This window comes from Oncorhynchus nerka, linkage group LG22 (assembly GCF_034236695.1).
Source record: "Oncorhynchus nerka isolate Pitt River linkage group LG22, Oner_Uvic_2.0, whole genome shotgun sequence".
NCBI classification, from domain to species: Eukaryota; Metazoa; Chordata; class Actinopteri; order Salmoniformes; family Salmonidae; genus Oncorhynchus; species Oncorhynchus nerka.
Window position 1 is genome coordinate 67,124,104 of NC_088417.1, and position 21,281 is coordinate 67,145,384.

At 42.0% G+C, this 21,281-nt stretch overlaps 1 protein-coding gene across 6 annotated transcripts in view; it reads right to left on the reverse strand.

Moving 5' to 3' along the window:
* Positions 1 to 7,469: 7,469 nt before the first annotated feature.
* Positions 7,470 to 21,281, reverse strand: part of LOC115105533 (cytospin-B-like) — a 179,239-nt gene continuing 165,427 nt past the window's right edge. For 5 of the 6 annotated variants that reach the window (XM_029627693.2, XM_029627692.2, XM_029627691.2 and 2 more), the window contains one exon: positions 7,470 to 11,149. In XM_029627693.2, coding sequence (XP_029483553.2) covers positions 11,060 to 11,149 — 90 coding nt within the window. In that variant the 3' untranslated portion in view covers positions 7,470 to 11,059. Of the gene's footprint in view, positions 11,150 to 19,744; positions 20,595 to 21,281 lie in introns of those variants that run through there. The other variant, XM_065007328.1, reaches the window with a different exon arrangement.

Below are 21,281 nucleotides of genomic sequence, written 5' to 3' on the forward strand. Positions count from 1 at the left end.
AGCGCCTTTTAGAGAATTGTCTTTATGTGAAGGCTGAGAAGTGCGCTTTTCATGTCTCCTCCGTCACATTTCTCGGTTCTGTTATTTCCGCTGAAGGCATTCAGATGGATTCCGCTAAGGTCCAAGCTGTCAGTGATTGGCCCGTCCCTAAGTCACGTGTCGAGCTGCAGCGCTTTCTCGGTTTCGCGAATTTCTATCGTCGTTTCATTCGTAATTTCGGTCAGGTGGCAGCTCCTCTCACAGCCCTTACTTCTGTCAAGACGTGCTTTAAGTGGTCCGTTTCCGCCCAGGGAGCTTTTGATCTCCTCAAGAAGCGTTTTACATCCGCTCCTATCCTTGTTACACCTGACGTCTCTAGACAGTTCATTGTCGAGGTTGACGCGTCAGAGGTGGGCGTGGGAGCCATTCTGTCCCAGCGCTCCCATTCTGACGATAAGGTCCATCCTTGCGCGTATTTTTCTCATCGCCTGTCGCCGTCGGAACGTAACTATGATGTGGGAAACCGCGAACTGCTCGCCATCCGCTTAGCCCTAGGCGAATGGCGACAGTGGTTGGAGGGGCGACCGTTCCTTTTGTCGTTTGGACTGACCATAAGAACCTTGAGTACATCCGTTCTGCCAAACGACTTAATGCGCGTCAGGCTCGTTGGGGGCTGTTTTTCGCTCGTTTCGAGTTCGTTATTTCTTATCGTCCGGGCTCAAAGAACACCAAGCCTGATGCTTTGTCCCGTCTCTTCAGTTCTTCAGTAGCCTCCACCGACCCCGAGGGGATTCTCCCTGAGGGGCGTGTTGTCGGGTTGACTGTCTGGGGAATTGAGAGGCAGGTAAAGCAAGCACTCACTCACACTCCGTCGCCGCGCGCTTGTCCTAGGAACCTTCTTTTCGTTCCCGTTCCTACTCGTCTGGCCGTTCTTCAGTGGGCTCACTCTGCCAAGTTAGCCGGCCATCCCGGCGTTCGGGGTACGCTTGCTTCTATTCGCCAGCGTTTCTGGTGGCCCACTCAGGAGCGTGACACGCGTCGTTTCGTGGCTGCTTGTTCGGACTGCGCGCAGACTAAGGCCGGTAACTCTCCTCCTGCCGGCCGTCTCAGACCGCTTTCCATTCCCTCTCGACCGTGGTCTCACATCGCCTTAGACTTTATTACCGGTCTTCCTTCGTCAGCGGGAAGACTGTTATTCTAACGGTTGTCGATAGGTTCTCTAAGGCGGCTCATTTTATTCCCCTCGCTAAGCTTCCTTCTGCTAAAGAGACGGCACAAATCATCATTGAGAATGTTTTCAGAATTCATGGCCTTCCGTCAGACGCCGTTTCGGACAGGGGTCCGCAATTCACGTCTCAATTTTGGAGGGAGTTTTGCCGTTTGATTGGGGCTTCCATCAGTCTCTCTTCCGGTTTTCACCCCCAGTCTAACGGTCAAGCAGAACGGGCCAATCAGACTATTGGTCGCATCTTACGCAGTCTTTCCTTTCGAAACCCTGCGTCTTGGGCAGAACAGCTCCCTGGGCAGAATACGCTCACAACTCGCTTCCTTCGTCTGCGACCGGGCTATCTCCTTTTCAGAGTAGCCTCGGGTACCAGCCTCCTCTGTTCTCGTCCCAGCTCGCCGAGTCCAGCGTCCCCTCCGCTCAGGCTTTTGTCCAACGTTGTGAGCGCACCTGGAAGAGGGTCAGGTCTGCACTTTGCCGTTATAGGGCGCAGACTGTGAGAGCCGCTAATAAGCGTAGGACTAAGAGTCCTAGGTATTGTCGCGGTCAGAGAGTATGGCTCTCCACTCGTAACCTTCCCCTTATGACAGCTTCTCGCAAGTTGACCCCGCGGTTCATTGGTCCGTTCCGTATTTCTCAGGTCGTTAATCCTGTCGCAGTGCGACTTCTTCTTCCGCGACATCTTCGTCGCGTCCACCCGGTCTTCCATGTCTCCTGTGTCAAGCCTTTTCTTCGCGCCCCCGTTCGTCTCCCCGTCCTTGTCGAGGGCGCACCTATCTACAGGGTCCGGAAGATTATGGACATGCGTCCTCGGGGCCGTGGTCATCAGTACCTAGTGGATTGGGAGGGTTACGGTCCTGAGGAAAGGAGTTGGGTTCCATCTCGGGACGTGCTGGACCGTTCGCTGATCGATGATTTCCTCCGTTGCCGCCAGGTTTCCTCCTCGAGTGCGCCAGGAGGCGCTCGGTGAGTGGGGGGGTACTGTCATGTTATGTCTTGTCCCTGTGCTTTCTCTTCTCTTCGTTTCCCCCTGCTGGTCGTATTAGGTTACTATCTCTCTCTCTCTCTATCGTTCCGTTCCTGCTCCCAGCTGTTCCCCATTCTCCTAACGACCTCGTTTACTCTCTCACACCTGTCTCCTCTTTTGCCCTCTGATTAAGTCTCTATTTCTCTCTCTGTTTCTGCTTCTGTCCTTGTCGGATTCTTGTTTGCTTTGCCCCTGTCCCGTCCTGTCGTAATCTGCCTCTTCATCAGATGCTGCGTGTGAGCAGGTGTCTCTGTCCTCTACGGCCCGCGCCTACCCAGAGGGACCTGCAGTCTGTTGCCGCTAGCCCTGCAATTCTCCTCTACTACTAGAAGGAGGACTCTCCTGCAAAGATAGAGGATTTATGTTTTCCCTGTTTGGACATCTCCTGTAAAGATTGAGGATTTATGTTTTCCCTGTTTGGACATTAAAAGACTCTGTTTCTGTTGAATCGCTGTTGGGTCCTCACTCACCTGCATAACAGGATGGGGAGGTCCTGGGCTGGCGTGGTTACACTTGGTCTGTGGTTGTGAGGCCGGTTGGACATTTTGACAAATCCTCTAAAACGATGTTGGAGGCGGCTTATGGCAGAGAAATGAACATTCAATTCTCTGGCAACAGCTCTGGTGAACATTTCTGCAGTCAGCATGCCAATTGCACACTCCCTAAAAACTTGAGGCATCTGTGGCATTATATTGTGTGACAAAACTGGCCTTCATGGTCCTCAGCACAAGGTGCACCTGTGTAATGATCATGCTGTTTAATCAGATTCTTGATATGCCACACCTGTCAGGTGGATGTAATATCTAGGCAAAGGAGAAATTCTTTCTAACAGGGATGTAAATACATTTGTGCACAACATTTTTGTGCATATGGATAATTTCTGGGATCTTTTATTTCAGCTCATGAAACATGGGACCAAAACTTTAAATGTTGCTTTTATATTTTTGTTCAGTGTAAGTGTTATTCATAAAGGATTGTTTGCAGGATATGGAGAATGCACTCACCTGTTTGTAAGGCATGCACCAACCTGTTTGCACTATGAAATAACTTTAGAAATCTACTAGGATATAACAATGGCCCTGATGGCAAAACAAAAATACCTCCCCATTTTCCACTGTCTTCCCATACACAAACCTGGCACAGAGGTTTAATAGGCTTTCTGGAAACCCAATTAAAAGTGGTACCATCCAGGGCGATGGACACACACCACTGACTACAACCTTGTTGCATCACACATCAAACAATATTGTTATGTTAAAAAGCTGTAACATAACATCCCATATGGTGTATTTTACTCTAATGTATGAAAGCTACTCTAATTCCTGATTAGAAACACCTGTCCACTTCCTCCTATAACCCTTAACAAAAGGAGAGGGGAAATGAATACATGGGTACCTACAGTAACTCACTCAAGCACCGTATATACCTGGTTCTAACATGCGTCCTTTGTCCTGATCTTGTCCACATTCTGATTGTGCCGACATTTTTAGACAGGTGTAGATAATCAAAAGACACATGGTGATATGACTGTGATCAGATCTCCCTGCCCACTTCCTGAGGTAGTCAGGCATACATTGTGTCTGGATATCTTACAAGGGTAGATGAATCTGGACATTTCAATCTGTCTGCTCAAGAGGAAACGTCTTACTGTGCCTGTAATCTGGTTCAGGTTATTAATTATTATTAATTCATTATTAATCAACCTACCAGGGTGTTTACAAACACTACAGGAACAAGATCATCCACATGTACCGATCACATTTTTACTAATGCTGTAGAACTTTATTCTAAAGCTGTATCCATACCCATTGGATGCAGTGATCACAATATAGTGGCTATATCCAGGAAAGACAAAGTTACAACAGTTGGGCCTAAAATAGTGTATAAGAGATCATACAAAATACTTTGCTGTGAATCTTAAGTGAAAGATGTTAAAAATATGTGTTGGTCTGATGTGATTAATGAGGAACATCCAGACGCTGCACTTGATGAATTTATGAAATTGCTTCTTCCAATTATTGATAAACATGCACCTGTTAAGAAACTGACTGTTAGAACTGTTAAGGCGCCATGGATTGATGAGGAATTGAAGAACTATGGTTGAAAGAGATGGCTAAAGGAGTGGCTAATAAGTCTGGCTGCACATCTGACTGGTTGACTTACTGCAAATGAAGAAATGATGTGACTAAACTCAACAAAAATAAGAAGAAACTGTATTATGAAGCAAATATCAATGGAGTTCTTTGGAGTACTTTAATTTAAATTATGGGCAGAAAGACAAATTCAACTCCATCTTTCATCCAATCAGATGGCTTATTCATCACAAAACCATTTGATGTTGCCAATTATTTTTAGGATTACTTCATTGGCAAAGTGGGCAAACTTAGGCCGGAAATGCAACAACGAACAGTGAGCCATCGTATTCATGTATAAAAAAACAAATAATGAAAGAAAAGCATCGCAAGTTTGAATTCTGTAAAGTTAGTGTGGGAGAAGTGGAAAAAACATTATTGATCTATAATGACAAACCCCCTGGCATTGACAACTTAGATGGAAAGCTACTGAGGATGGTAGCTGACTGTATAGTCACCCCTTTCTGTCATATCTGAGTCCTTAGGAAAGTTTTTGTCCTCAGGCCTGGAGGGAAGCCAAAGTAATTCCGCTACCCAAGAGTGGTAAAGCGGCCTTTACTGGTTCTAACAGCAGACCTATCAGCTTGCTGCCAGCTCTTAGCAAACTGTTGGAAAAAATGGTGTTTGACCAAATACAATGTTATTTGTCTGTAAACAAATTAACATCAGACTTTCAGCATGCTTATCGAGAAGGGCACTTAACACTTAACTGCACTGACACAAATAACTGATGATTGGTTTCAAAGAAATTGATAATAAGAAGATTGTGGGAGATGTATTGTTAGATTTCAGTGCAGCCGTATAATTGACCATAAACCGTAGTTGGAAAAACGTGTTATAGCTTTTCAACCTCTGCCATATTGTGGATTCAGAGCTATCTATCTATAAGGGTTTTCTTTAATGGAAGCGTCTCTAATGTCAAACATGTAAAGTGTGGTGTACTGCAGGGCATCTCTCTCACAGCTAATGAAGTCACTGAAACCCTTAACAAAGAGTTGCAGTCTGTTTTGGAATGGGTGGCCAGTAATAAACTGTTCCTGAACATCTCTAACACTAAGAGCATTGTATTTGGTACAAATCATTCCTTAAGTTCTAGACCTCAGCTGGATTTGGTAATGAATGGTGTGTCTGACAAGTTGAGGGGACTACAATTCTTGGTTTTACCTTAGATTGTAAACTGTCATGGTCAAAATATATAGATTCAATGGTTGTAAATATGTGGAGAGGTCTGTCTGTAACACCACACTCCACAAAGCAAGTCCTGCAGCCTCTAGTTTGATCTTATCTTGATTATTGTCCAGTCGTGCAGTCCGGAGTTGCAAGGAAAGACCAAGTTAAGCTGCAACTGGCCCAGAACAGAGAATCACATCTTGCTCTTCACTGTAATCAGAGGGCTGATATAAATACTATACATGCCATTCTCTCTTGGCTAAGAGTTGAGGAGAGACTGATTGCAACACTTCTTTTTATAAGAAACATTCATGTGTTGAAAATTGTAAATTGTTTTTAAATTGTTTTATGTAGTTCTCTCCTTGAGCTGTTCTTGTCTATGAATGTTCTGTATTATGTCATGTTTCATGTTTTGTGTGGACCCCAGGAAGAGTAGCTGCTGATTTTGCAACAGCTAATGGGGATCCTAATAAAATACCAAAATATCAATACCAAACCATTTAAATCATCATTATACTGCCCTCTAAATCAGTGGTAATTAAACGTTTTCAGTGGGAACACCATTTTCTTCAACATAATTCATTGGAGCCCATCCCCAAGTCTAATGACAGCCTTAAAATTGGTAAATAAAAATTTGTACATCAACAAATTTCCTTCAATTCATTACATTTTCATCACAAAAAAAAATGATCTCCAAATTTCTCAAAAAAGTTTTTATATTGTCCCATACAATAATCTGTACCCCCCAAACAAACTGTTACAAAAAATATATAGGCTAACTCACTCTCTGGTCTGAATTCTCTTGTAGGGGAGACAGAATCAGGAGTACACTGCACTCTAAACAGAAGGTAGTTAGTCGAGCAAAGCAATCCACAGATGGTGTTTAGCTAAAAGGAAGCCTTTAAAACATCTATTTCACCAGTCACTTCTATTTCAAATACTTTGGTTTGTTGCTAAAAATTGGATGTCAAGAGGAAACCTTAGGGGCTCTATTCAATCCGCATCACGGAAGTTCAGCTTTACAGCGTGATTGAAATTTAAAGGCAATGTTCCCGCTTTAGCGGAGCCTGCATTCACGGTAAACGCTGCATATGTCGGCTCAATTGGAAATTATGTTTAAATTTCTATCGCATAATCTGTAAAGCTTCAGCGTTACAGATTGAATAGAGCCCTAGTTAGCTGTTGACTGATGTAGGTAGCAGCTAGTTAGCTAGCTAATAAGAAAAAAAATCAGGAATAGGGACAAGCAATGGACAGAAACAACTCACGTTTGTGAAATAATCAATCTGCATTTATTGCTGTTATAATAAAGAGCCATATTAGTTCCATAATGCTTTTCAAAATCCTGAATCCATCCAAACTATTTGTCTTGGTTAAGCTGCCGCCTGGGTAAAATAAAGCAAGTCTGCTAGCCAGTAGGTGGGACGTAGAGTTGATAGCTCATTTGAATATCCAAGTACATTCACTTCGAATTGGCTGAGCTGGCAAATCAGCTGTTTTTGATCGGTACAAGCCCAAACCATTCTGTTGTTTCCTCATAGGCCTTGCAGGGGAACAGAAAATAACAGCCTTTTAATATCCTTAATTATACTTTTGGGGAACTAAATATATTTCATTCACATTGTCATTAATTCTAGGTTACACTTCATAGAAACCTGCAACACTGGACAGCTACTTTAATGATTGAAAATGTGAATGTGGAGAAGATCAAGACACAGGACACCTGTTACATGTTATAAACAAGGCTTTAGATGACAACCAATCTTATCTAACACACACACACACACACACACACACACACACACACACACACACACACACACACACACACACACACACACACACACACACACACACACACACACACACACACACACACACACACACACACACACACACACACACACACAATAGAGAGTGTTAGAATGACCAGTGATGATTGACAAAATACTTTATTTAACAATATCCATCAGTCCAGAGGAGGCTTCCACCTCTGAGCAAATCTCAGAAATCTCTCTCGCTGTAATAGAAAACGCTCACATAGAGTTGAAGTCCGAAACTTACATACACCTTAGCCAAATACATTTAAACTCAGTTTTTCACAATTCCTGACATTTAATCCTAGTAAACATTCCCTGTCTTAGGTCAGTTAGGATCATCACTTCATTTTAAGAATGTGAAATGTCAGAATAATAGTAAAGAGAATGATTTATTTCAGCTTTTATTTCTTTCATCACATTCCCAGTGGGTTGTAAGTTTACATACACTCAATTATTATTTGGTAGCATTGCCTTTAAATTGTTTAACTTGGGTCAAACGTTTCGGGTAGCCTTCCACAAGCTTCCCACAATAAGTTGGGTGAATTTTGGCCCATTCCTCCTGACAGAGCTGGTGTAACTGAGTCAGGTTTGTAGGCCTCCTTGCTCGCACACGCTTTTTCAGTTCTGCCTACACATTTTCTATAGGATTGAGGTCAGGGCTTTGTGATGGCCACTCCAATACCTTGACTTTGTTGTCCTTAAGCCATTATGCCACAACTTTGGAAGTATGCTTGGGGACATTGTCCATTTGGAAGACCCATTTGCGACCAAGCTTTAACTTCCTGACTGGTGTCTTGAGATGTTGCTTCAATATATTCACATAATTTTCCTGCCTCATGATGCCATCTATTTTGTGAAGTGCACCAGTCCCTCCTGCAGCAAAGCACCCCCACAACATGATGCTGCCACCCCTGTGCGTCATGGTTGGGATGATGTTCTTCGGCTTGCAAACCTCACCCTTTTTCCTCCAAACATAACGATGGTCATTATGGCCAACCAGTTCTATTTTTGTTTCATCAGACCAGAGGACATTTCTCCAAAAAGTACGATCTTTGTCCCCATGTGCAGTTGCAAACCGTAGTCTGGAATTTTTATGGCGGTTTTGGAGCAGTGGCTTCTTCCTTGCTGAGCAGGCTTTCAGGTTGTGTCAATATAGGACTCGTTTTACTGTGAATATAGATACTTTTGTACCTGTTTCCTCCAGCATCTTCACAAGGTCCTTTGCTGTTGTTCCGGGATTGATTTGCACTTTTCGCACCAAAGTGCATTCATTTCTAGGAGACAGAACACGTCTCCTTCCTGAACGGTATGATGGATGCGTGGTCCCATGGTGTTTATACTTGTATACTATTGTTTGTACAGATGAACGTGGTACATTCAGGCATTTGGAAATTGCTCCCAAGGATGAACCAGACTTGTGGAGGTCTACAATTTTTTCCTGAGGTCTTGGCTGATTTCTTTTGATTTTCCCATGATGTCAAGCAAAGAGGCACTAAGTTTGAAGGTAGGCCTTGAAATACATCCACAGGTACACCTCCAATTGACTCAAATGATGTAAATTAGCCAATCAGAAAAAAAGCCATGACATCATTTTCTGGAATTTTCCAAGCTGTTCAAAGGCACAGTCAATTTAGTGCATGTAAACTTCTGACCCACTGGAATTGTGATACAGTGAATTGTAAGTGAAATAATCTGTCTGTAAACAATTGTTGGAAAAATTACTTGTGTCATGCACAAAGTAACTGACTTGCCAAAACTATAGTTTGTTATAGCAAGAAATTGCTATAATTTCTATAGCAAGAAATTTGTGGAGTGGTTGAAAACAAGTTTAAATGACTCCCGCAGTAGTGTATGTAAACATCCGACTTCAACTGTACATTTCCTGCATCATTCTCACATTTCTGAGCACATATATAAATAAATACTGTACTGCAGTACTTCCTTTATCAGAGACTAACCATGACTGAAGCTAAACATTCAGGGTTGTTGGTTCATTCCGGATTGTCTCTCATGGTACATTTGGATGACATCATCGTAATTGTCCTAGTTTCAACACCTTTTGCAGTTATGTTCCCTCCACCATCCCCAGTATGATAGCTACAGCTAAAAGAGGCTTGCTGGAGACAAAATAATATTGCTGTGCAAAACCCCAAAAGAACAGTTGCTAAAGGACACCATATAATGGTTTAATTGAGTCAGTCAGTCAGGCCCACAATGCTTAAACAGCAAAGACATTCCTTATTAATAATAACACATTTTCATTAAATAGTGTGACTGTAAAATATTATTCAAAGCTACATGTAGTGTTGTCAATTCATTGTAGTGCCAATAGATGGCAACTTGGGTCTGTCTCGTAAACAAAAACAAAGGCATTGGTTTCTTTTGGATAAAGGAAAGCAGTCAATTTGATTTGATAGGCTTCTCATGTAAAACCAAACTCTTCCTTTAAAGGGATAGTTCACCAAATTACAATATGATGTATTAGTTTCCTTACGCTGTAAGCCAGTGGTATTCAAATTCGGGGTCGCAACTCCTAGAGGGGTCGCGGGGGATGTATTTATTGGTTCAAAACATTTGATGAGCGAGATGAAAATGTAATCAATTGAAGGTTATTTGTTGATGTAAAAATATACATTTTCAGATTTGAAGGTTGTGTTGTTAGATTTGTGGAGGGGTGGGTCAGCAGACATTTTAGTTGTTTGAAAACCCCCCAAAGGATTGAGAATCCATAACATTTTTGTTGTGATGGTTTAATTTAATGTTTCATTCAATGTGTTTTATTTGATTTTTGTTTGTTTTGGAGTCAAAGATAATAGTTTCAGTATAGTTTTAGTTTTTCAAACGGGTTGCTAATTACTTTATTTCAGTTTACTCAATCATTTATAATGATTCGTTTTTGTTTTAATTTCAGTTTTGATTTACCACAATAACCTTGGTAAGTAGTCTATGGAGATGGAATGAATCTATTCTTTGGTTTAGTTTCCTTGGCGCTGTTTCCAAATGATAATGTTTTAGCATGTGTGGCACAAATCCCATTCAAGTCATGGTATTAGCATTTTTCGCCAATCATGTTTAAATCATCTATAAGTGACTTTGTTGAGCTCATAATCCATTTTAGATACTTTCGGATAATTTGGACATGTGCGAACAATGCTAATATCGGTGCCATGACATGAATGGGATTTGTGCCACAAATGCTAAAACATTAGCATTTGGAAACAGTATCAAGGAAACTAAACCAATGCATGGATTGCTGTCATACCTTGTCCATAGACTGCTTACAGGATAAGGAAACCAATATGTAATTTTGTAATTTGGGTGAATTATCCCTTTAAAGTATCATTTCTAAATAATCATTGGACTTCAACATAAACAATAAAAAATAATTGCATCATGTCTTTCCATGTAAGGGCTAACAATAAGGTTTTATATTTCTTATTTGCAGTCACAGATCTTAGCATTCTAACACAAAGTGTCGATTGTACCATTATGTACGTATGAGTTAGAAAAACTTTAACTCCAGGCAAGTTCAAACTTTTAGTGTTGAGGAGGATGTGAGAGTCAGTTGAGGGGGTTCAGTCAGTGTGTTTGAGGAATAAGGGTTCTAGGGTTCCATGTTGAGAGAAGGTGACATGGACCGTACAGAAAGTGCTGCGGTGCATCCTTTCTTCCTCCTCCTCCTGTCCTCCTGCCCCCTGTTCTCTGGTCAAGTCTCAAAGTACTTGTAGATCTGAGAAACATACTGCATGACACTCTGCCAGTCCGGTCTGTCCGTGTGCATCAACTCATCAATGTCCTGAAAGGGCAGACAGACATATAGACAGAGAAAAAAAACAGTTCACTCAACTGTTTGATGTAGGAGCATTATACAACATATCATACATGGATGCTATACACTGAGTGTACAAAACCTTTGGAACACCTTCCTACTGTAATATTGAGTTGCACCCTCTTTTACCCTCAGAACAGCCTCAATTCGTCGGGGCATGGACTCTACAAGGTGTCGAAAGCATTCCACAGGGATGTTGTTCCATGTTGACTCCAATGCTTCCCAAAGTTGTGTCAAATTGCCTGGACGTCCTTTGGGTAGTGGACCAATCTTGATACACACAGGCAACTGTTGCGCAACCCAGCAGCGTTGCAGTTCTTGACCTACTCAAACCGGTTTGCCTGGCACCTATTACCATACCCCGTTCAAAGGCACTTAAATATTTTGTCTTGCCTATTCACCCTCTGAATGGCACACATACACAATCCTTGTCTCTATTGTCTCAAGGCTTAAAAATCCTTCTTTAAACTGTCTCCTCCCCTTCATCTACACTGACTAAATAAGGGATCATAGTTTTCACCTGGATTCAGTCTATGACATGGAAAGAGCAGGTGTTCTTAATATTTTGTACACCTTGTGTATATAAACATGAAGAAATTCTACATATATTATATTATATACAAGACTTATTTTCATCATTATCGATTATGCAGATCAATTCAAACTCAGTCTGGACAGAAAAAGTAGTGTATGACTAAGGTGTGTGTGTGTGTGTTTGTGTGTGTGCATGCCTGCGTGTTCTTGTGTTGGTACACAGATTTGGATCTTAATCTTTGGCCACAGATCGTGGCTCAGACACAAATCAGGTTCGAGATAATAATGGTGAGAGAAAAACAGACAGGGAAGGGTGAGCCTTAGAGACACAGACAGGCCAGCATTTACAGGGTCAAGATACCTGTCTTGTCCTGTGACACTGCCATCAGAGCAGCCCTAGCCAGGGTTGGGTCAGCTTTACATAACAGCCTTAGATTTGGTGGTGTTTAGTAGTGAGTCACCACCACCATACTGTTTACTGTCAAATGTCTGATGTAAACAATCAGTCTTCTGGGATGAAACCGTATGTTTGATTTCCAAGGCAATGGCATAGACCTGGGGAACCCATAAAAAAATCTATATATCTGTCTCTAACATGGTACCCTCTAGGATCAAGAGAGAAACTCAAGTGTTTTAGTACTATATCTCTTGACACAATGATGAAAATAATCATGGCCTCTAAACCTTCAAGCTGCATACTGGACCCTATTCCAACTAAACTACTGAAAGAGCTGCTTCCTGTGCTCGGCCCTCCTATGTTGAACATAATAAACGGCTCTCTATCCACCGGAAGTGTACCAAACTCACTAAAAGTGGCAGTAATAAAGCCTCTCTTGAAAAAGCCAAACCTTGACCCAGAAAATATAAAAAACTATCGGCCTATCGGCGAATCTTTCATTCCCCTCAAAAATGATAGAAAAAGCTGTTGTGCAGCAACTCACTGCCTTCCTGAAGACAAACAATGTATACGAAATGCTTCAGTCTGGTTTTAGACCCCATCATAGCACTGAGACTGCACTTGTGAAGGTGGTAAATTACCTTTTAATGGCGTCATACCGAGGCTCTGCATCTGTCCTCGTGCTCCTAGACCTTAGTGCTGCTTTTGATACCATTGATCACCACATTCTTTTGGAGAGATTGGAAACCCAAATTGGTCTACACGGACTGGCCTGGTTTAGATCTTATCTGTCGGAAAGATATCAGTTTATCTCTGTGAATGGTTTGTCCTCTGACAAATCAACTGTCAATTTTGGTGTTCCTCAAGGTTCCGTTTTAGGACCACTATTGTTTTCACTATATATTTTACCTCTTGGGGATGTCATTCGAAAACATAATGTTAACTTTCACTGCTATGCAGATGACACACAGCTGTACATTTCAATGAAACATGGTACCTGATACCTCACATCTCAAAATAGGGCTACTTAATGTTAGATCCCTTACTTCAAAGGCAATTATAGTCAATGAACTAATCACTGATCATAATCTTGATGTGATTGGCCTGACTGAAACATGGCTTAAGCCTGATGAATTTACTGTGTTAAATGAGGCCTCACCTCCTGGCTACACTAGTGACCATATCCCCCGTGCATCCCGCAAAGGCGGAGGTGTTGCTAACATTTACGATAGCAAATTTCAATTTACAAAACAAAAAATGACGTTTTCGTCTTTTGAGCTTCTAGTCATGAAATCTATGCAGCCTACTCAATCACTTTTTATAGCTACTGTTTACAGGCCTCCTGGGCCATATACAGCGTTTCTCACTGAGTTCCCTGAATTCCTATCGGACCTTGTAGTCATTGCAGATAATGGTGAAGCCCCAAAATTGCCCTCGCTAAAAGCATGTGTTTCAGACATAAGGAAGTGGATGGCTGCAAACTTTCTACTATTAAACTCGGACAAAACAGAGATGCTTGTTCTAGGTCCCAAGAAACAAAGAGATCTTCTGTTGAATCTGACAATTAATCTTAATGGTTGTACAGTCGTCTCAAATAAAACTGTGAAGGACCTCGGCGTTACTCTGGACCCTGATCTCTCTTTTGAAGAACATATCAAGACCATTTCGAGGACAGCTTTTTTCCATCTACGTAACATTGCAAAAATCAGAAACTTTCTGTCCAAAAATGATGCAGAAAAATTAATCCATGCTTTTGTCACTTCTAGGTTAGACTACTGCAATGCTCTATTTTCCGGCTACCCGGATAAAGCACTAAATAAACTTCAGTTAGTGCTAAATACTAGAATCCTGACTAGAACCAAAAAATTTGATAATCTTTACTCCAGTGCTAGCCTCTCTACACTGGCTTCCTGTCAAAGCAAGGGCTGATTTCAAGGTTTTACTGCTAACCTACAAAGCATTACATGGGCTTGCTCCTACCTATCTCTCTGATTTGGTCCTGCCGTACATACCTACACGTACGCTACGGTCACAAGACGCAGGCCTCCTAATTGTCCCTAGAATTTCTAAGCAAACAGCTGGAGGCAGGGCTTTCTCCTATAGAGCTCCATTTTTATGGAACGGTCTGCCTACCCATGTCAGAGACGCAAACTCGGTCTCAACCTTTAAGTCTTTACTGAAGACTCATCTCTTCAGTGGGTCATATGATTGAGTGTAGTCTGGCCCAGGAGTGGGAAGGTGAACGGAAAGGCTCTGGAGCAACGAACCGCCCTTGCTGTTTCTGCCTGGCCGGTTCCCCTCTTTCCAATGGGATTCTCTGCCTCTAACCCTGTTACGGGGGCTGAGTCACTGGCTTACTGGGGCTCTCTCATGCTGTCCCTTGGGGGAGGTTCGTCACCTGGGTGGGTTGATTCACTGTTGTGGTCAGCCTGTCTGGGTTGGCACCCCCCCCCCCCTTGGGTTGTGCCGTGGCGGAGATCTTTGTGGGCTATACTCGGCCTTGTCTCAGGATGGTAAGTTGGTGGTTGAAGATATCCCTCTAGTGGTGTGGGGGCTGTGCTTTGGCAAAGTGGGTGGGGTTATATCCTTCCTGTTTGGCCCTGTCCGGGGGTGTCCTCGGATGGGGCCACAGTGTCTCCTGACCCCTCCTGTCTCAGCCTCCAGTATTTATGCTGCAGTAGTTTATGTGTCGGGGGGCTAGGGTCAGTTTGTTATATCTGGAGTACTTCTCCTGTCCTATTCGGTGTCCTGTGTGAATCTAAGTGTGCGTTCTCTAATTCTCTCCTTCTCTCTTTCTTTCTCTCTCTCGGAGGACCTGAGCCCTAGGACCATGCCCCAGGACTACCTGACATGACTCCTTGCTGTCCCCAGTCCACCTGGCCATGCTGCTGCTCCAGTTTCAACTGGCCTGAGCCCTAGGACCATGTCCCAGGACTACCTGACATGATGACTCCTTGCTGTCCCCAGTCCACCTGGCCATGCTGCTGCTCCAGTTTCAACTGTTCTGCCTTACTATTATTCAACCATGCTGGTCATTTATGAACATTTGAACATCTTTGCCACGTTCTGTTATAATCTCCACCCGGCACAGCCAGAAGAGGACTGGCCACCCCACATATGCTCTCTCTAATTCTCTCTTTCTTTCTCTCGGAGGACCTGAGCCCTAGGACCGTGCCCCAGGACTACCTGACATGATGCCTCCTTGCTGTCCCCAGTCCACCTGACTGTGCTGCTGCTCCAGTTTCAACTGTTCTGCCTTATTATTATTCGACCATGCTGGTCATTTATGAACATTTGAACATCTTGGTAATGTTCTGTTATAATCTCTACCCGGCACAGCCAGAAGAGGACTGGCCACCCCACATAGCCTGGTTCCTCTCTAGGTTTCTTCCTAGGTTTTGGCCTTTCTAGGGAGTTTTTCCTAGCCACCGTGCTTTTACACCTGCATTGTTTGCTGTTTGGGGTTTTAGGCTGGGTTTCTGTACAGCACTTTGAGATATCAGCTGATGTAAGAAGGGCTATATAAATAAATGTGATTTGATGTGTTTGTCTCACTCCATCTCATGAAGCTTGAGGGATGATTATTCTAAGACTGGGTTGGTTGGCAAATGTCTTGACTCAGACGTCCAGTGGGGTTGGACTTTGTAATGTCCTGGCAATCCTGACGTTCCATTGTAACCTCAACTATGACTTCCCCTGCACTAATAGCAGAGTGAAGTGAACCATAGTTTCACATTAAGCACTTAAGCCTGACTTAATTCCTTATTTAGGTCCCTTGGGTGTGTGAGTGCTTTGGATTTGAACTATCCTTGAGATTTGTGTATTTGGAAAGTTCTCTCTCAGGGAGTAATTTTTAAATTTGCATGGGTTTAAGAAAGATGCAAGGACCCAACTGGGATCCTGACTGTAACAAACTTGGGTTCAAATACTATCTGTCTAATACTTAGCCTGTCTAGAGGGTCAGCTGGGCAGGGTTTGCACATTTGCACATTTTAAACTATTCTATTAGGCCCATAGTGTCAGACATGCTCAATCAAGCCCATCTAACGTATTTGCAGTGATTTCAAATAGCATTTGAACCCAGGTCTATGATCCTGACTATCCCAAGCACCCAGCTACCATAGTGTGCCTTGCTCTTCGCATGCAATGAGGGCAAAACGCCCCTAAAGAATGTAGGACATGGAAAATACCATTGTCAATCGAGTTACGTTAATGTCCAGAGAGCTAACATACACTGTCATAAAGTACACATAGTGTACCAATGCCTACAAAAGGGTTCCAAAAGGGTTCTTCGGTTTTCCCCATAGGATAACCTTTTTTCAGTTCCAAGTAGAACCCTTTTTGGTTCTAGATAGAACCCTTTTGGGATCCATGTCGAACCCTCTGGGAAAAGTGTTCAACATGGAACCCAAAGGGTTCTTCAAAGGGTTCTCCTATGGGGACAGCCGAAGAACCCTTTTAGGTTCTAGATAGCTCCTTTTTTTTAATAAGAGTGTAATCCTGCTACGTCCACACAGATATACCCTCCACTGTCCTCTAAACACCCACACATTCACTATACAAAACTGGGCAGGTTTAAAATAATCTCTCATTCCTTGTCACGCCTTAGCCTATCCATTATTGGCATGACAACGAACATGACAGGGGAGCTGGCAAAGGCACAGAATGAGCTAGGTTTACGGGAAATAACAGTAAAAATATTTATTTTAAAGCAGCAATCAGCAGTAGAAATAATAACAAAGCGTACTCCCTGCCCGTTTCTGTAAAAAGCTGAGGGATGGGGCTGAAAAAATGTTAACACTCTCATAGATCTATAGATGCAAGGACTGACCGACCATCCATGATATCAAAATTAAAGTTTTAACCATCTTTTAAGGCTATATAGTGTTTGTTTACATTTAATTTAACACTGGAGTAAAACAACCCTATATTTTGTATTCTGATGAGGCGTGACAGTTGATGAGGCATTTATAAGTTATATTCTTCAAGAATCAATGGGAACATATCATTCATTTATAAGTCCAAAAATGTATGCAACAACTGCTATTTGCACCTTTAAAATAACTATTACTCATGGTGATACATACCCATCCATACACACTCGTTGTATAATCAGTATTTCAAAATGGCTGTTGGTTTGGAGTCAGATCAAATCAAAACTGTGATCTATGATTTTCCTGACACGTATGCACATGCACACACTCAAGCATGCACACTCGCACAGAAACACAGACACAAACACAGACACCCACACAGACACACACTGCTAAATGCAGCTGTTTGCTCTACACCAGGGATCATTAACTAAATTCAGCCGCGGGCTGAACCCTCTTGAGCAGATGGTCTTGGGGCGGAACATCATTTAAAATAATTGGCAGACTACAAGCCCAAACAGATATAATACTTGATTAACATGTAATAATTTGTATACAATTACATGTCTCATTAATACTTGGGAACAGATTTCCAAAATTAAAATCACTTGGAGCTGATTTCATGGTGGTTTTACAGTCTTTTATGTCCAACAACAACAACAAAAAATATTATAATTTGCTCAGAAAACTTGGGGGGCCTATGGACCGCCAGTTGGGGTACCCTGCTCCACACAGTGGCCGTGTCCGAACGCCCATACTTGTGTCCTAAATAGTAAGTCATTTGAATATGTGGAAAAATACATGTTGAATAGTATGCAAAATTTTGAAAATCGAGTATACTTTAAATGCCTGGATGTCATAGTAATCACTTAGATATGGGGATGTGCTACTGAAATCGACAAATAGCGGGAAACAGTGTAATCGCGCATTACACCTTCTCAGTATGCAAAAAAGGAATGTGTTATATTAGGCCTATGTGAATGTTCGAAAATCGAGTATGGTTTAAATGCCAGGATGTTATACTCATTCCGGTCTTCATCTAGCAGAATTTGATGCACACTTTTCCACAATGCATTGGAAGAGGTGGGCTGCGAGTGATAGGCCTTAGTTCTGTTCAAGTAGTCAAACCATTAATTAGGGAAGATGCCAAATAGCGAAACTATGTTGTTTTTGTTCTCCTTAAAATGATCACGAGTAGGCTATTGCATCTTAAGCTACAACTGAAGACAGACTTATTATTATTATTTTTTCTGTTTTCTCATTGAAAAGTGTTTCTTGTTCTCTTGTCCTTTGCCAGTACTAAACCATATTTAATTTCTGAATGTGTCTTTTGATTTCTGAATGTGTCGGCACCGAGGACTCAGGATGTGGCTGAGTTATTGATGTCAAGTTAATCAGGCCTTTTAATTTAAACATATAGATTGTAGGCTAGGTAGGCTAGGTAATCTATTTAATGATTTAATTTATGGATAATGCCTTAGCAGTCACTCTGATCTGGTTCCCAATGATCAGTGCTTTAGTTTACTATGTTGCTGCCCAACGGTTCTGAATTTGCGATGCATCTGCCTGTCCATGTTGTTTTGTGCATTAGCCTTTTGATTTGAACATTTAAAAAGTGTTGGTGTGTGCACTAGGCTATTTATTTGAATTTATACATGTTTCAACACTTTGGTTTCACTAATAAATATGTTGAAATGGAACCAAATGATATGTTTCTGTCTTTAGTCCTTTTTAAATAAGATAGATGGGCTTTATGGGCTGTGATTTAGGTTGAATGTGATATTCTGCCTATAACCAGCCTTAGACCTATAACTCCATTCCTATTCTATACAGAGTTTAGAGAAATTAATCGAATTGGAAATGAGCTACAGAATTATCAGGATGGTTAATGTGATGCATGTCTGTTGAATTTGGAAAACTCTACCAGCACTTGGCCCCGCCCTATCTAAACAGCCAGATTCTACTGAGCTACTGCATTTCGGCCGTGGCATACTGCATACTTTTTAACTAAACGGTATGTGCTAAATAGTATGTAACGATGAGTAGCCTACGTATGTAGTACGCTAGTGTGGGTATTCGGACACAGTCACTATATTGACTTCTTAAACGGTGTTGCACTGAGGCAAATCCAAAGGCAGATGACAATGCCAAGTTAAAAAACAAGTCTATACGGTTTCACGTCATAAAACATATACATCTGACATCTGAATAAATTTAAAGTAGTCAATCTACGGACAGTCCTACGCCTTCTATTGATTGGTCAAAGACAGATTTATAAAAGGCGCAGCACGTCTGTTCAGGTTTTCTACATCACTGGTTTGTGTGTGTGTTACTCTGTGTCTGCGTGCGTAGGCCTGTGTTGACAGTGGTAAATGCCTTGAGTAGTTCTGCAGGGATGGTTTGTGCGTGTCATGATAACAGTCTGCTCCAGAGGGAGAGAGAGAGGACTGCTGCAGTCAATGATGGGTTTGAGGGGCTCTGAATACGGGTCTCTGGAACAAGTTGGACCTGCTGTGGTAAGGTTGGGTGTGTGTGAGGGGAGGTGGAGATCCTAAGACGAGCAAGGATCCTGACGCCCATATGTGCACAAATGTCACACAAACAGGCCAATAATATGCTCCAGTTTGTTTGTTCATGAAATATTGTTTGTTTATGCTCCAATTTTGTTTGTTCATGAGAGAGGATCCCTGCCACCCATGTATGCAGATGTCAATCAAGCATGAATGGCACCAGTGGCATGACACCTTTGGCACGACACCACATTTATATAACATTTTTAATGTAATATGGATGAAAAATAGTAATAGTAAAACAAAACATTGCAGATTTTATAGACAGTGTGGGAACAGATGCTTGAGGCACTTCAACCAACTCTATCAGAAATGTCAAATCAAATCAATGTAAATTTGTTGCTTGCACAGGATACAACATGTGTAAACAGTACTTACTTACAAGCTCTTCCTCAACAATGCAGTGTTGAATATCAAAGATAAGAAATAGAAAATCCTGAATAGGATCCTAAAAGAGCACGGAAACCATACTAGGTCAGATAAATACAAATAAAAACACACAATAAATAAAACACACAAGAATATTTACAAGGACAGTACCAGTACCATATATGCAGGGATACAGTGCTAGTTGAGGTTGATACTGTACAGTACCAGCCAAAAGTTTGGACTCACATACTCATTCAAGGGTTTTTCTTTTTTCCAACAATTTTCTACATTCTAGAATAATAGTGAACACATCAAAACTATGAAATAACACACAACCAAAAAGTGTTAAACAAATCAACATATATTTTATATTTGAGATTCATCAAAATAGCCATCCTTTGCCTTGATGACAGCTTTGCACACTCTTGGCATTCTTTCAACCAGCTTCACATGGAATGCTTTTACAAAAGTCTTGAAGGAGTTCCCACATATGCTGGGCATTTGTTGGCTGCTTTTCCTTCACTCTGTGGTCCAACTCATCCCAAACCATGACAATTGGGTTGAGGTCAGGGGATTGAGGAGGCCAGGTCATCTGATGCAACACTCCATCACTCTCCATCTTGGTCAAATAGCCCTTACACAGCCTGGAGGTGTGTTGGGTCATTGTCCTGTTGAAAAACAAATGATAGTTCCACTGAGCGCAAACCAGATGGGATGGGGTTTCGCTGCAGAATGCTGTGGTAGCCATGCTGGTTAAGTGTGTCTTGAATTCTAAATAAATCACTGACATTGTCACCAGCAAAGCACCACCACACCTCCTCCAAGCTTCACGGTGGGAACCACACATGCAGAGATTATCCGCTCACTTACTCTGCATCTCACAAAGATACGGCGGCTGGAACCAAAAATCGCAAATTTTGATTCATCAGACCAAAGGACAGAATTCCACTGGTCTAATGTCCATTGCTCGTGTTTCTTGGCCCAAGCATGTCCCTTCTTCTTATTGGTGTCCTTTAATAGTGTTTTCTCTGAACAGTTGATGTTGAGATGTGTGTGTTACTTGAACTCTGTGAAGCATTTATTTGGCCTGCAATTTCTGAGGCTCGTAACTCTAATGAACTTATATGCAGCAGAGGTAACTCTGGGTCTTACTTTCCTGTGGCGATCCTCATGAGAGCCAGTTTCATCATACCACTTAATGGTTTTTGCGACTGCACTTGAAGAAACTTTTAAAGTTCTTGACATTTTCCGGATTGACTGACCTTCATGTCTTAAAGTAATGATGGACTGTCGTTTCTCTTTGCTTATTTGAGCTGTTCTTACCATAATATGGACTTGGTGTTTTACCTAATAGG